Consider the following 14952-nt stretch of genomic DNA (forward strand, 5'->3'; position numbering starts at 1 on the left):
TATATTATTATTATTATTGTTATTATTATTAGAGGTTCCTCATATTGCTTGGGTAGGTTACATGTCAAAGTGCTAATACTCAGACCAATAATGCGAACTGGCAATAAATCAACTGGCAAAGAAACGAGTCTTTTCTTGATGCATTTGCTGCTTTCATTGACTGGTTATAAACCCTGTGAAATATATGGGATTTGAAATTGCATACACACACAGCACCTGCACAGTACCAGCACCTAATTTAATTAGCTTATTTGTGTGTGTGTGTGTGTGTGTATGTGTGTACATAGGCCTACTTGTGGTGTTTTACATATAGATTTTGCAACATCAAAAACTTAATTAAACTGCTTCTTACTCTTAATATAAAAGTACATAGGGATTTATTGATATTGATCTGAGCTTCAAAAAAAAAAACACAAAAAACTTTGGATCATTTTTTTGATCGTTTGCGTTCTGCAGAAAAAGAGTCTTTTATGCCAACAAATAGTAATGTATGACCTATCTGAGAAAGAAAGATTTTGTTTTCCTCTTAGAAATAATAATAAAACAATAATTTAAAAATATGAATTTTTCAGAGAGAGATTTTACTGGAACTCTTTGTTGAATGGACAAGTGATTTGCTGGGAAATGTGTGGTTATTACCAGAGGTTTATTAGAAATAAGGTTTTAAAAAGAAACAAAAACTCATTTAATCTTATACACAGATTTATCTTTATTTACAACAAATCATTAATTACAGAAATTAAAAAAGCATAAATATAAATTGTACTTTCTGTAATAACTATCATAAAACCACTTTGCGATTATTTGGCGTTGTACTAAAAATACAGAATATTATACAGAGAATGAAAAGTGATTTTATTTAATTCACTTTTATTTCTGACCAAGTTTCACATTCATAAACGCAAATGTACTAATAAAAACAACTTTATGGTTTTGTTGGCTTAAGTAAGGCTGCACGGCTAAAGATTGTATACTTATTCTGATTTTTATATTTGGCACTTTTTAAAAAAAATTTATGCAGTCGTTTTCTCCTTGTTGTTTTGTATGCATTGTGTTTAATGTTCATTGTACGTAGATTTGAACGTAAGTGCATGTATACATTTTTTTCAATAATAATAATATAAATCATTAGGTCTACAAATGCGCATTGTCCCTTTCAGCCTCTTTTTTTTTTAGAATATGCTAATCACTCATTTTCAGGTGCCAATCAGTTGAGGCGTTTTGACGCACAGTGCTCCGGCAGCGCTCAGGGGGCGGAGTCAAGCGCTGAACGCAGAATAAAACCACCGCAGCCCGCGAGCAGACCTCAGTGTGAGGAGAATCATGGACGTAAACTAAACAGAAAGTTACCATGATAAAAGTTAGGCATTTCTTTCAAATTACAGCAACAACACTCGTTTCCCTTGTAAATCAACAACCTTTCCCCCCCAGGGTCTGAGGTTTGCTTAAGTTTACAAGGCATCGCTCTTTCAACACTAACTACAGTTACACTCTGACAGAAAGAATGCGCGAGTCAGTTAGCATTAGCCGGCTAGCAGCGTGCTGACAGCAGCGACAGGAGGCGAACAAAAGATTGCTCTGCATTTGTCAGCTTGCACTGACATCCGGTCCATGTAGAAGGGGCGATTATCACCACAATGCCCGTGTTACTTTTCCTGATAGACACGTCCGCCTCCATGAACCAGCGCTCCCATCTGGGCACTAGCTATCTGGACATAGCGAAGGGCGCAGTTGAGACTTTCCTGAAGGTAAATGAACACACACCTCTGCTTCACACCCTCACTTTACTGAAAACTTACAAAAAAAACTGCGTTTCCGTTCGCTTTTCTCCACAGCTGAGGAGCAGAGATCCGGCCAGCAGGGGAGACAGATACATGTTAGTGAGTTTCGAGGAAGCACCGGCTGGAATTAAGGTACAAACTCTTTTATTCCTTTCCAAACCTGATTTATTTCACTCCAGACACTCTCAGCGCTCAAAACACCACGGCTAAATTTGTAGTGTGAAAACATTCTGTCCAGCATAAATTTGTGTGTTTAAACATGGCCGACATTTTGTTCAGTGTGGCAGCAGAGAGCTCTATGTGTGTGTGTGTGTGTGTGTGTGTGTGTGTGTGTGTGTGTGTGTGCGCGCGCGCGTGCGCGTGTGCTTGAGAAAAGAGAGACGAGGGGCTAACCTAACTTAGTTTTCCCACCCAGAGAGAGTGAGGACTTTTCTGCCCTCTACATTAATACCCCAAATCAAATTTCAGATCACGCTGTCTGTCTGAAGAATTTTGATGTGAGGATCTCTTAAAAGGCATAACTAATCATTTTCTGTGCCTTGATATTTCAGGCTGGATGGAAGGACAGTCACGCCACTTTTATGACTGAGCTGAGGAACCTGCAAGCAGTTGGATTGACATCAATCGGCCAGTCTTTACGGACCGCTTTTGATTTGCTCAATCTCAATAGATTAGTTTCCGGGATAGACAACTATGGACAGGTATGTTATAAACCAGGGACTGGTATAAAGTCTATGGCATAGCCCCATGAGCCCATCCCCAACACATCACAGTTAAATAAGCACCCAATATGCTCACACTGTGCCAACACAATCCCAAGAGCCCCTGGTGACACGCAGTAGTAACAACTAAACTGCATCTTGGATGCAAATAAGGGTAATGACGAACTGAAAAGCAGGTCTTGTAGTAGGCGCTGGTAATGCTTTTTTTCCGTGCTTTCTTTTGAAAAAATTTCTAGTTCTTTGTTGTTGTTTTTTAAGGACAGTTCTTGTATTTCTGCATGTTGAGCTGTGAAAGTTCAACAGATTCAACATTACCTCACATAGATGTAATGATAAAAGTTATTTGTATATTTTGATCACTCATGGAAGATTAATTTTATTACATTTTCACTTTTTTTCAATCAAATATGAGTGGTTCGTGTCCATGCATGATTCTAGGGTGTTCTGGCTGGTTTCCAGGGTGTTATTATGCAGATAGTATACTAAATGTTCTTATTCGTTTTAAGCACGTTACTGTCTTCACTTGATGGCATATATATATGCCAATTAATTACATCTAATTATATCACCTGTCATGTAATTAAATTTTTTCACAGCCCTGATTCCTTTACCATTTACATTTACTGTGGCTTTCGCAGGTGAAATCCAGTCATTGCAATAGAAATCTGCATGATCAGGAATTTTTCAGAGATTTTGAACTTTTTATTTTTATTTTTTTAGATTTAGACAGAAAAGGAGTCTCTGATATATGCCATGGTTATATGATTTAGATTATATATACTGTTCCTACGTTTATTATTGGCATGTAATGGAGCTGCATGTAGTGACATGACACAAGAAAAACGGGTCATTAAATCTTTCCTCTGCCTGTGGTAAATTTAGATACAAACTCTCTCCTTATATTATTGTGAATACTTAGTAATGGATCTCTCTTGGTTTCTGGTTCACGTATTTGTTTCAGAAATAAATTCATCCATAAAACGGCACTGTGCTGATGATATGATTAAGATTAATAATTATTGAAAGAGCAGAGCATTTTAATAATTATGTATTATTTTATCAGTGCATATGTGCCATATTTTTGGTTTGTGTAATAAAAGCAGTTTAACTACCTTATAGTTAACATCAAAAACAGTGGGTGTGTTTCAAGCTATGCTTTTCTCTAATGAGCTCCACTGCTGGTGCTCAGTTTTTTTTATGGTTATATTGTCTTGTCTTTTATAGGGTAGGAACCCTTTTTTCTTGGAGCCTGCTATCGTTGTGGCCATAACTGATGGCAGCAAGCTGACCAGCAGTTCTGGTGTACAAGACGAGGTGGGTTATTTGTCAGTATGGGCCGGACTTTAAGGATTTCCTCTGTGATGGCCATCCTGTCTAGTCATGAGTTTCCTATTTTGTTTTGTACTTGCCATTTCCTGCTTGTTCTTTCTCCTTAAACTTTTCCTCTTGATATAGTTCACTCCTTCCTTTTCATATCTAACATCCATTGTTCTCTTTGACAGAATGACTTGCAGATCTGTAAAAGTAGCTGATAAAATTAGCAATAGTCAATGTATCCTACAGATTTTTTTCCCCCAGGGATTTTTCCATTTATATGCTGACATATGAATGAATTCATTCTCTTTCTCTGCTCCAGTTACATTTGCCCCTGACAACACCGTTGCCTGGCAGTGAGCTGACCAAAGAGCCCTTCCGATGGGACCAGCGACTCTTCTCTTTAGTGCTCCGCATTCCAGGCCACGCCTCTCCTGACCCTGAACCAATAGGTGGAGTTCCACTTGACCCATCCCCTATTACGCCCATGTGTGAGGTCACTGGGGGTGTGTATGCATTTTAACTACTTATAAGTGAACATTTTATTTTTTGATAAGTTGCATAAAGTATAAGAAATAAAAGGTATAACAGGAAATATAACTGTTGTCTGATGGCAGCAGTTCAGATTCAACCCTAATAACGAATCTCTCTGTAGTCATGAGATCGTGAATGGCTACAACCGTTCTTGACTCACCAATTTGTGTTTTATGCATGCAAAAAATCTGCATTTCACACAAGTATTGGGTGCTTTAATAATAGAGTTGCATATATGTGACATCACTGCATGATTACGTGAGCAAACGGTCCAAAAGAACCAGGTTTCGGAAAATAATCTTAACACGAAGAATTAACATCCCTACTATATAGCCCCTCTGCAAGAATTTGCCAGAAGTTGAGAGAGAATTGTTCATGAGCAAGCATGTAAGATCACACGATTTTTGTTTCTCTTTTGTCTTTTTTGCGTTTAAAATAACATTTAGAATTGGATATTTATAGGTTTGAGGTTACAGAGTAAATTTAGACTGCTCTTTAAAAAGCTCTACATGCCCTGCTGAGTAAATGTCAGGTCGTACCTGTCGGGTGGTGTTTAGGTGCTGTGAAATGGTGTTCGAATTGTGAATTGAAGAGAATTGCTGGTTTGTGGTTAAGGGCAGATTCTGCTGGACTCGTGTGTGCTGACTAATACAGCTGTGTAATAGAGACGAGCTGAACTTCACTATAAAGAGAGGAACAACGTCTGTCCTCGTTCTGATAAAATACTAAACACAATAGAGCAGCTGCTGTGTAGTGTGTGTGTGTGTGCATGCATATGTGAATAGCTGTGGCCTGCCAATGAACTGGCCAGAAAAAAAAGGCCACAGCAAATGGTTTCATCTTAAACCAGACGGTATTAAGTTACTTTAAACATGAATAGTTGTGGATAAAATGTACATGTAAGCACTTATGTTAAAGCTCACATGTCAGATACAATTGCTAAGTGTCTTTTGATGGTGTTTTTTCTGCTGTGTGTTTAGGCCGTTCATACAGCGTATTTTCCCAGAGAATGCTGAACCAGTGTCTGGAGTCTCTGGTGCAGAAAATCCAGAGTGGTGTGGTCATTAATTTTGAGAAGACTGGACCTGATCCTCCACCTACTGAAGGTAAAGGAGGTCCTGGTTTTTGTAGTTATATTTTCAGTAGTATTTCAGTAAAGTGCATATTAATAAAAATAACTGCTATTTTTTTTTAAATTTTGGTTGTGACCAATATGGATATATGGTGGATATAGATGGATACTTCATAAATCCAATGGTGCAGATTACTATTTTAGTATTCAAACGTGAACACTATTCAGCCACAGAAGACTTTATATTACACAGTAAAAATACAGTAAAAAAAATTGAGAAATTATTAAAATTTAAAAGTTTTCCATTTTAATATATTTTAAAATGCAACTTATTCCTGTGATTGCAAATCTGAATTTTCAGCTTTTTGTAACAATTTCAAAGTCTTTGTCATGTTTGATCAATTTAATAATGAATAAAAGTATTACTTCCTTTTCAAAAACAAACAAAAAACATATTGATCCCAAACAAACATTTGAATGGTATGCTTGGAGTGTATGCTTTACAAAAAGTTTAAACCAGGCCATTAATAATGACGCTACTTTTTTTGTTTTACCCAGATGGCCCAATAGAAATGAAGTATGGACCTCAATCATGGCACAGCTGTCATAAGATGATCTATGTCAGACCCAACCCTAAAACCGGTGTTCCTGTTGGTCATTGGCCTATCCCGGAGTCATTTTGGCCTGACCAGAACTCTCCTACTTTGGTATTTAAAAAAATTTTCAGTACGCTCTACCATCTGTTCAGTCTGTTTTATATCCAATGTAATGTGTATATGTTCTGTTGGTTTTTCTAGTGTAATGAAAACTTCTAATCCAGGGGTGCCCAAACTCGGTCCTGGAGGGCCGGTGTCCTGCAGAGTTTAGCTCCAGCTTGCCTCAACACACCTGCCTGGAATTTTCTAGTATGCTTAGTTAAGACCTTGATTAGCTGCTTCAGGTGTGTTTGATTGGGGTTGGAGCTAAACTCTGCAGGACACCGGCCCTCCAGGACCGAGTTTGGGCACCCCTGTTCTAAGCCATGCAAGTGTACTGTCTGCTCATTTGACTCTGTCCCTCTGCAGCCTCCACGTGCAGCTCACCCGCAGGTGAAGTTTTCATGTGTTGATTCGGAGCCCATGGTGGTGGATAAAGTGCCCTTTGACAAGTACGAACTAGAGCCTTCTCCGCTCACTCAGTACATACTGGCAAGGAAATCACCACACACCTGCTGGCAGGTACTGCTCGTATCAATCTTTTAAGCACATTTATACACACTGGTCAGGTTACATGTAGGCTGTATGTTCTCTCAGACTGCACTAACTTGCTAGTGCAAGTTGTTAATTACTGTTTTATATGTTCTCAGGTTTTTGTGTGTAACAGTGCTAAATACGGAGAACTCGGGCAGCCGTTTGGTTATGTGAAGGCCAGCACAGCTCTTAACTGTGTCAACCTGTTTGTCATGCCCTATAACTACCCTGTGGTGCTGCCTTTGCTTGGTAAGCTTCATTAGTAAATCTAATTTATCATATGGAGGTATGAAAGGAATAATTCATAAAAAGAATTGGTCGGTTTTTCTCTAGTTCTGTCTTGTCTTTAAAGGTCCCATATTGTCAAAACTGAAATTTCCTGGCTTTTTTCATGATAACCGAGGTCTAAGGGTTATGTAACTACCATATAAGTTTCAAAACAGTCAATCCACAGACAAATGCACACAGCCTGCATAAAGTAGCTGTGCCTTTTCACGAGCCGTTGTGACTTCCCTAAAAAGGTGATGTCAGAACTACAGTCGGCAACAACAACAAACATGTCGAGAAAACGCTGTTCAGTCGATGGATTTTAGGAAACTACATCATTGCACAGGCTACCCAGCTAGGGTTGGGCCGATAGACGATGCCATCGTCCGTCACCGATGGCTGATAGACTTCACGATGTTGAGCCGGCATCATGATCCTCCCATCCCCCCCCTCTCCCTCATACCACCCGCAATCCGGCCGCATCCCAATACCGTGTTCGGAAAGAAAATGACTTGTACTACGGAACCCCTAAAGTTAATCAATACTAGATGAGAGGAAAATATATATTTCAATATTTTCTCTTGCAGTTATATCATTGGGTAATTATACGGTTTAAATTGCGGGCATCAGGCAGGGAGCCGCTATTATGCCTGGCATTGAAACTGCTTTTGAATGCACAATTTTTGTTTCACTTTCACTTTCGAGATTCGCGATCGCACGTACTTCGTTTATATTATGGAGTTGCAGTACTTACCACACATTTTACAAGAGTAGATGTTTGTCAGTGGTGCTCAGGATCTGCAATTCACCATCGTTCTCAGTCACCTCTCCTTACTTCCTTACTCTGGTAAGTGAAATTTTATGTACTGTAATATAACGGGCATTATGTAATGTCCGCAAACCGTTAGTAAACTTCTAAACTTCTTTGTTACATTATGGAGATAGCATAATCTGAAAATATAGTTTGTAAATGGTTATGCAATGCTAACGTGTTGCTAACTTGATGCTGATGTGTTGTATCAGTAGCAAAGCAATAGTTACATAGATTACTGCATTCGGTTTTTAAAAAAAAAATTGGTAATTACCGTTCTGAAACATCCTGTTGTAAGCGCATTTGATGAGGTGGTTGGTTGTCCTACTTTGGTATTTAAAAAAATTTTCAGTACGCTCTACCATCTGTTCAGTCTGTTTTATATCCAATGTAATGTGTATATGTTCTGTTGGTTTTTCTAGTGTAATGAAAACTTCTAATCCAGGGGTGCCCAAACTCGGTCCTGGAGGGCCGGTGTCCTGCAGAGTTTAGCTCCAGCTTGCCTCAACACACCTGCCTGGAATTTTCTAGTATGCTTAGTTAAGACCTTGATTAGCTGCTTCAGGTGTGTTTGATTGGGGTTGGAGCTAAACTCTGCAGGACACCGGCCCTCCAGGACCGAGTTTGGGCACCCCTGTTCTAAGCCATGCAAGTGTACTGTCTGCTCATTTGACTCTGTCCCTCTGCAGCCTCCACGTGCAGCTCACCCGCAGGTGAAGTTTTCATGTGTTGATTCGGAGCCCATGGTGGTGGATAAAGTGCCCTTTGACAAGTACGAACTAGAGCCTTCTCCGCTCACTCAGTACATACTGGCAAGGAAATCACCACACACCTGCTGGCAGGTACTGCTCGTATCAATCTTTTAAGCACATTTATACACACTGGTCAGGTTACATGTAGGCTGTATGTTCTCTCAGACTGCACTAACTTGCTAGTGCAAGTTGTTAATTACTGTTTTATATGTTCTCAGGTTTTTGTGTGTAACAGTGCTAAATACGGAGAACTCGGGCAGCCGTTTGGTTATGTGAAGGCCAGCACAGCTCTTAACTGTGTCAACCTGTTTGTCATGCCCTATAACTACCCTGTGGTGCTGCCTTTGCTTGGTAAGCTTCATTAGTAAATCTAATTTATCATATGGAGGTATGAAAGGAATAATTCATAAAAAGAATTGGTCGGTTTTTCTCTAGTTCTGTCTTGTCTTTAAAGGTCCCATATTGTCAAAACTGAAATTTCCTGGCTTTTTTCATGATAACCGAGGTCTAAGGGTTATGTAACTACCATATAAGTTTCAAAACAGTCAATCCACAGACAAATGCACACAGCCTGCATAAAGTAGCTGTGCCTTTTCACGAGCCGTTGTGACTTCCCTAAAAAGGTGATGTCAGAACTACAGTCGGCAACAACAACAAACATGTCGAGAAAACGCTGTTCAGTCGATGGATTTTAGGAAACTACATCATTGCACAGGCTACCCAGCTAGGGTTGGGCCGATAGACGATGCCATCGTCCGTCACCGATGGCTGATAGACTTCACGATGTTGAGCCGGCATCATGATCCTCCCATCCCCCCCCTCTCCCTCATACCACCCGCAATCCGGCCGCATCCCAATACCGTGTTCGGAAAGAAAATGACTTGTACTACGGAACCCCTAAAGTTAATCAATACTAGATGAGAGGAAAATATATATTTCAATATTTTCTCTTGCAGTTATATCATTGGGTAATTATACGGTTTAAATTGCGGGCATCAGGCAGGGAGCCGCTATTATGCCTGGCATTGAAACTGCTTTTGAATGCACAATTTTTGTTTCACTTTCACTTTCGAGATTCGCGATCGCACGTACTTCGTTTATATTATGGAGTTGCAGTACTTACCACACATTTTACAAGAGTAGATGTTTGTCAGTGGTGCTCAGGATCTGCAATTCACCATCGTTCTCAGTCACCTCTCCTTACTCTGTTTATGTGGTAAGTGAAATTTTATGTACTGTAATATAACGGGCATTATGTAATGTCCGCAAACCGTTAGTAAACTTCTCACATATTTTGTTACATTATGGAGATAGCATAATCTGAAAATATAGTTTGTAAATGGTTATGCAATGCTAACGTGTTGCTAACTTGATGCTGATGTGTTGTATCAGTAGCAAAGCAATAGTTACATAGATTACTGCATTCGGTTTTTAAAAAAAAAATTGGTAATTACCGTTCTGAAACATCCTGTTGTAAGCGCATTTGATGAGGTGGTTGGTTGTCACCTGTCGTAGCCGATTGGGGGTCTGACCTGCTCAAACGGCATTCTGGCATTCTACAAGAATATTGGGAAATATATGCGAATATTGGCATTCAACAAATCTGACATTCCGGCTCAAACATGTAAGGCCGGAAAACATTTCCCTCAGCAGTGGCCATTACAGGTGTTTCTACTTTTCTATTTGCCCCTGCAGGCTACAGCATACATGACCCTAGTTACCTGTGGTTGGCCTGGCCGTGCGTCACTCAGAATACAACAGGCCAATCAGAAGAGAGGCTCATGCATATTAATTAGACAGGCCAAAATCGACCTGTTCTAAGCAGAGCTCCTGAGATAGGAGCTGTAAAAATATATTTAGATAGTTTTTGGTACTTATCCTGCAAATATATATTCTTAAGGACATCAAAACCTAAAATAAAACTCCAGAAAGCTGTATAATACGTGACCTTTAAAATCTTTGCAATTAGTTTGTTTGATATTTTATTCCACCAAACTAGAATAAAACTAGCCACCAGTTTTCTTTGAATGTTAATGGATCTAACTGTCATATATAACACTGTTTATCATTTATAGATGACTTGATTACTGTGCATAAGTTCAAGCCTCCAGCAAAGTGGCGACAATCTTTTGAGAACTATCTTAAAACAGTCCCACCCTACTATATCACTGTAAGTAATGGAATCAGTAATTAATTTTGACACTACAACATTGTGATTGTATCTTTTGGAATGCATTCAAGTTATTTTGTGTTTTGCTTAATCCTGATTCACGCAGGCCCTGCGGAAAGCACTAAGAATGATGGGAGCTCCAAACCTGTTGGCTGACAACATGGAGTGCGGTCTGAGCTATAGTGTTGTGTCTTATCTCAAAAAGCTCAGTCAGCAAGTATGTTCTAACATAGTTTGTTTTTATAGTCTTTATTCTTAAACGTGCTTCATGAAGTTTATACTGTGTACATTACAGGCAAAGATCGAGGCAGACAGAGTTTGTGCATCAGTAGGAAAAAAGGCAGCACTTGAAGGTGGGATTAAACTTCGCTGCAGAAGCGCCGCCCTCTCTCTGGCACACAGGAAGGATTTCACGCAGCTGTTGAACAGTATCATGGGAGATGGGCCAGCTCTGCCAATGGAGGCAAACACCAAGGAGTTTGCTGGCTTTCAACTAGCTGCTCTGAATAAAGTACGGATATATACAACTGTATATACAGTACACCTTGTGAATGTTTTGTACTGTTTTCATGCGGTCAAAACCACAAAGATGTACACAAAGATGTGAGATTAATATTTAATGTTGTTTATTTTGAGGGCTGGAATTTAATACAAGTGCTTTACATATGGCACATTTGCAGTTTAGAGTCAAGTTTTTGTGCCTAACCAACTATTCCAACAGGACACAGTTGAGCAAATCATCCATGTTCAGTTCTCACTAAATCCAGATCACTTATCACTTATCTCCTGTTTCCTTCTCTTTTTGCACAGGCATTTAAACCGCAAGGACTGCGGAACCCCTATGATATCCCAAGATCTCATCTGCTAGACCAGCTGAGCCGCATGAGGCGGAACCTTCTGCACGCCAGCATCTGTATTCTGAAAGGTCAAGATCAAGGTAACGCTCGGACAGCCATGAATGGTTATTGATTTTCCTAAAGCAGTTTACAGAGTATCTGGGTTATTTGCTCAATTAAATTTAGCTTCTGGTTTCCAAATGAATTGTGAGCCGTTTTATCTGATATGGTTATGCTGTTACATGGTACGTTTTGAATGTTATTTATGTTTTTATAATAAATATTTTTCTAGATCAGCTGCACAGTATTCCTATAGCTCAGATGGGCAACTATCAAGATTTCTTGAAGCATTGCCCATCCCCTCTGAGAGAAGCAGACCCCGATCAGCCTAAACGTTTGCACACCTTTGGTAACCCCTTCAAATTGGACAAGAAGGTACCTTTAGATCTCTGAATTAAAAAAAAAAAAGAAACCATAATAAAGATTTGACTTTCAGGCAAATAACTTTGTCTCTCTGTGTCAGGCAATGATGGTAGATGAGGCAGATGAATTTGTTACTGGCACTCAAGGCAAAGGCAAACGTCCTGGAGAATCAAGCAGTCCTGCTGGGGGCGGGGCCCCCAAACGCAGACGCTGTATGTCTCCTCTGCTTCGGCTGGGACGAGCATATACACCTCCCAAAACACCACCTAGAAGTAAGTAACCAGCACACAAAGGCAGAATATAACCCTTTAGTAGCAGGTCATTCAGAAATTAAAATCCTTTCATTTACTCACCCTTATTCTGTGAGCGAAACTTTGAATCTTCAGTTTTATGCATGTTTCATATCTGATTCAACACAGATCCAGATAATGATGAGACCGAATTGGGCAATCACATCAACAACCATCTCGAGTCATACCGCAACTCGGACAAGGAGCCGAGTCCTGCACTCGAGTCTGAACTGATCCAGCAGAGGAACCTCCTTCAGCTGGATGAGGTCGAGAAACAGGAAAACAGAGTGCAGGAGAACGGCCAGTCCAGCGATAGTGAGTTTTCTCTGGGCAGCGAGGGTGAAGAGGAGGCCCCACACCGCTACCCTTCCCCCTGCCAACTGAAGAAGATCAGAAACCAAGAGAGCCAGGAACTGAACTCTGAACTCCGAGTACTCATCACCAAGGAGATCAGGAAGCCTGGCAGACGTGAGTCACAGCGCACATATACATGTGCAGATGTCTGCTACTTGTCTCTCATTTCCTCTCCTGATGCTCTTTCCTGGGTGGTGTCCAATAAGTGAAGGAGGGGTGACCAACCACAAACGCTTTGTCTTGGGCCTTGTGAAATAAACTGGCCATGCTTGCTTTTGCTACATGTGCAAATCTGTAACATTGTTACAGCTGGTTTTTATTTGTCATTTTTATTTTTACATTGTAATAAATATTACAGGGTTTTGGAAATTAATTTGTTCTTGTGGTTTTACAGTTGTTTTTTGTCATTGCTCATAACACCATACATCAAACCTTTCTTCTCACCCAATGGCCTTTTTTTTTTTTTTTTTTTTTTTTCTTTTCTCTTTTGTCTTAATGCAGGTTATGAGAAAATCTTCTACCTCCTCAAGCAAATCCAGGGCAGTTTGGAAACGCGTCTGATCTTTCTGCAGAGCATAATCAAAGAGGCTGCCAGGTATACTCCAGATTCAAATGCTGATTTTTCAAGTAGATGCTAACTCTACATACTGATATTTGAAAGGTTAAAGCCCCAAGTATACTTTTTTTTTTTTTTATTTTTTTTTTTAAAGCATTCACAACTCTAGTCTAAATGAGTTTAAATATTTATTTATTTGTTTGGGGTGTAACAATACACACGTATTCATATTGAACCGTTTGGTACAAGGCTTTTAGGTTCGGTAAACATTACAAACCGCAAACGATTTGATTCGTTGGACTAATCCGATTACATTTGGAAAAGAAAATCGCTTAAAGTGTGTGAAACATCACACACTATCTATTATCTGTGCTATCAAATGGACTATACTTTCAGTTATGTGTTCAGCTATACATGTATAAGAAGCATTCAGACCTGAAGTATGTCTTGATGTGCAAACCCAAAATACTGCTTTCATTAATATAAATAACCCCATGTTGTTTTCATGGACAAAGCTCTCTAATTACTTATCAAATTACGTGTGTGTGTGTGTGTGTGTGTGTGTGTGTAGGTTTAAGAAAAGGGTCTTAATTGAGCAGCTGGAGAACTTCTTGGAGGAGATTCACTTAAGAGCCAACAGCATGAATCATCTGGACGGTTTCTGAGCACTCCATCTGTCCTACTTGAAGGACTCGCGCACATATCTGCACTATTTATGTAATGTTATTTTGGACTTGTGTGTCTCCAGTCTTTATCAGTATTGAAGCTGATGTTATCAATGAGGACTTGATGGGTTGTCGCTAAACCTCAGGATTGGGAGAAATGGGAAAAGTTGCTCTTATAACAAATGGTCATGCGCACGCACTGCTCTTTCTTTTATTTTTTGTTTTAAGGCATTTTTTCCAAATTTAAATGTGCCAAAGAGAATTGGTTGGCATTGGCTTCCTCGTTTGCGTTTTTGTATCCCCCCCCCCCCCCCCCCCCCCCGCACCACAAACGCCACTCAAACAAAAGTCAGCTGCTCTTCAGAATTCCCCTTTATATGATAATGTCTCATCAGACAAGACGGATGATTTTCTGGAAATCACATTTGTTTAGGTTGGTTCTCTCTTAATAAAGCAACTAAATCAGCAATATTCTACACCAATAAAAAGGTGAGTTACCAAGCAATTCTTTAAAGTTGGAGGTTTGAGTGACTTGGAGGTTTTGTAATTATATGTAGACTTGCACACTCCAAAAGTCAATTGTTCTTTGTTATATAACTCATCTCAGGAATGATGTTGCAGAAGATTTGGCAGCAGTGGAACATCTTTCTGGAATTTTGTTTTCCCAATATTCTTAAAAAGCTCTTTCTCGTTTCACAAAAGTGTAGTTTTTTTTTAATCTATAAAAACAAATTTGCCACTTTTATTTTTAAACCACCCAGCATTATTAAACATGGCTTCAAGCAACTGTTTTGCCTTTAGCAAAAGACCTTCTGTAGCATGCCATGTGGTTTTCAGACCACAGAACCATGACAAACTTCTGTGAACTTTTGCTCTCTTGACTAAAAATTGCAAACGACCGTTCTGCACAGAGTAACCCCGTTTGATTTACAGAAGCAACAACCGGAAGGATATAATAATGAAACACCCAAACTATGTAAAGTTGGTACTTAATCATTCAGGATGGAGTTTAGAGCCACTTATTCATTGACATGGGAAGTTGCTGCTAATGTATTCCTACATTACTGCCAAATATCCATTAATCCTTAGCTCATTTTTTTTTTTTTGGTCTGTCTTTTGTGTATCTCACCCTCTTAACCCTGCACCCTAATGTAGGGACCAAATCTTTGCCATATG

At 39.5% G+C, this 14952-nt stretch overlaps 1 protein-coding gene across 2 annotated transcripts; it reads left to right on the forward strand.

The window, feature by feature from the left end:
- Positions 1 to 1308: 1308 nt before the first annotated feature.
- Positions 1309 to 14470, forward strand: LOC107567782 (integrator complex subunit 6-like). Of its 2 annotated transcripts, XR_001606677.1 has the most exons (19): positions 1309 to 1748; positions 1836 to 1913; positions 2333 to 2482; positions 3728 to 3817; positions 4140 to 4323; positions 5332 to 5457; positions 5982 to 6130; positions 6488 to 6640; positions 6769 to 6901; positions 10558 to 10652; positions 10759 to 10869; positions 10948 to 11163; positions 11463 to 11589; positions 11781 to 11923; positions 12012 to 12183; positions 12331 to 12669; positions 13057 to 13150; positions 13683 to 13837; positions 14223 to 14470. XR_001606677.1 is itself a non-coding variant. In XM_016253534.1 (18 exons), exons 1-18 carry the CDS (start codon positions 1638 to 1640, stop codon positions 13774 to 13776), a joined length of 2565 nt encoding a protein of 854 aa, XP_016109020.1. In that variant the 5' UTR covers positions 1309 to 1637; the 3' UTR covers positions 13777 to 13838. The 2 variants fall into 2 exon arrangements, 1 of the variants encoding a protein (XP_016109020.1); XM_016253534.1 differs by lacking the exon at positions 14223 to 14470 and having other exon boundaries at positions 13683 to 13838.
- Positions 14471 to 14952: the final 482 nt, after the last annotated feature.

The sequence above is a fragment of the Sinocyclocheilus grahami genome, unplaced genomic scaffold, assembly GCF_001515645.1.
Source record: "Sinocyclocheilus grahami isolate Dianchi unplaced genomic scaffold, SAMN03320097.WGS_v1.1 scaffold1187.1, whole genome shotgun sequence".
NCBI lineage: Eukaryota > Metazoa > Chordata > Actinopteri > Cypriniformes > Cyprinidae > Sinocyclocheilus > Sinocyclocheilus grahami.

Excerpts from the sequence above, each read along its gene's own strand:
- LOC107567782 (XM_016253534.1), top strand. The coding sequence starts at position 1,638 with ATGCCCGTGTTACTTTTCCTGATAGACACGTCCGCCTCCATGAACCAG. Across the intron at positions 6,131-6,487 it reads ACCAGAACTCTCCTACTTTG|CCTCCACGTGCAGCTCACCC; the intron begins GTATTTAAAAAA and ends GTCCCTCTGCAG. Across the intron at positions 6,641-6,768 it reads CACCACACACCTGCTGGCAG|GTTTTTGTGTGTAACAGTGC; the intron begins GTACTGCTCGTA and ends ATATGTTCTCAG.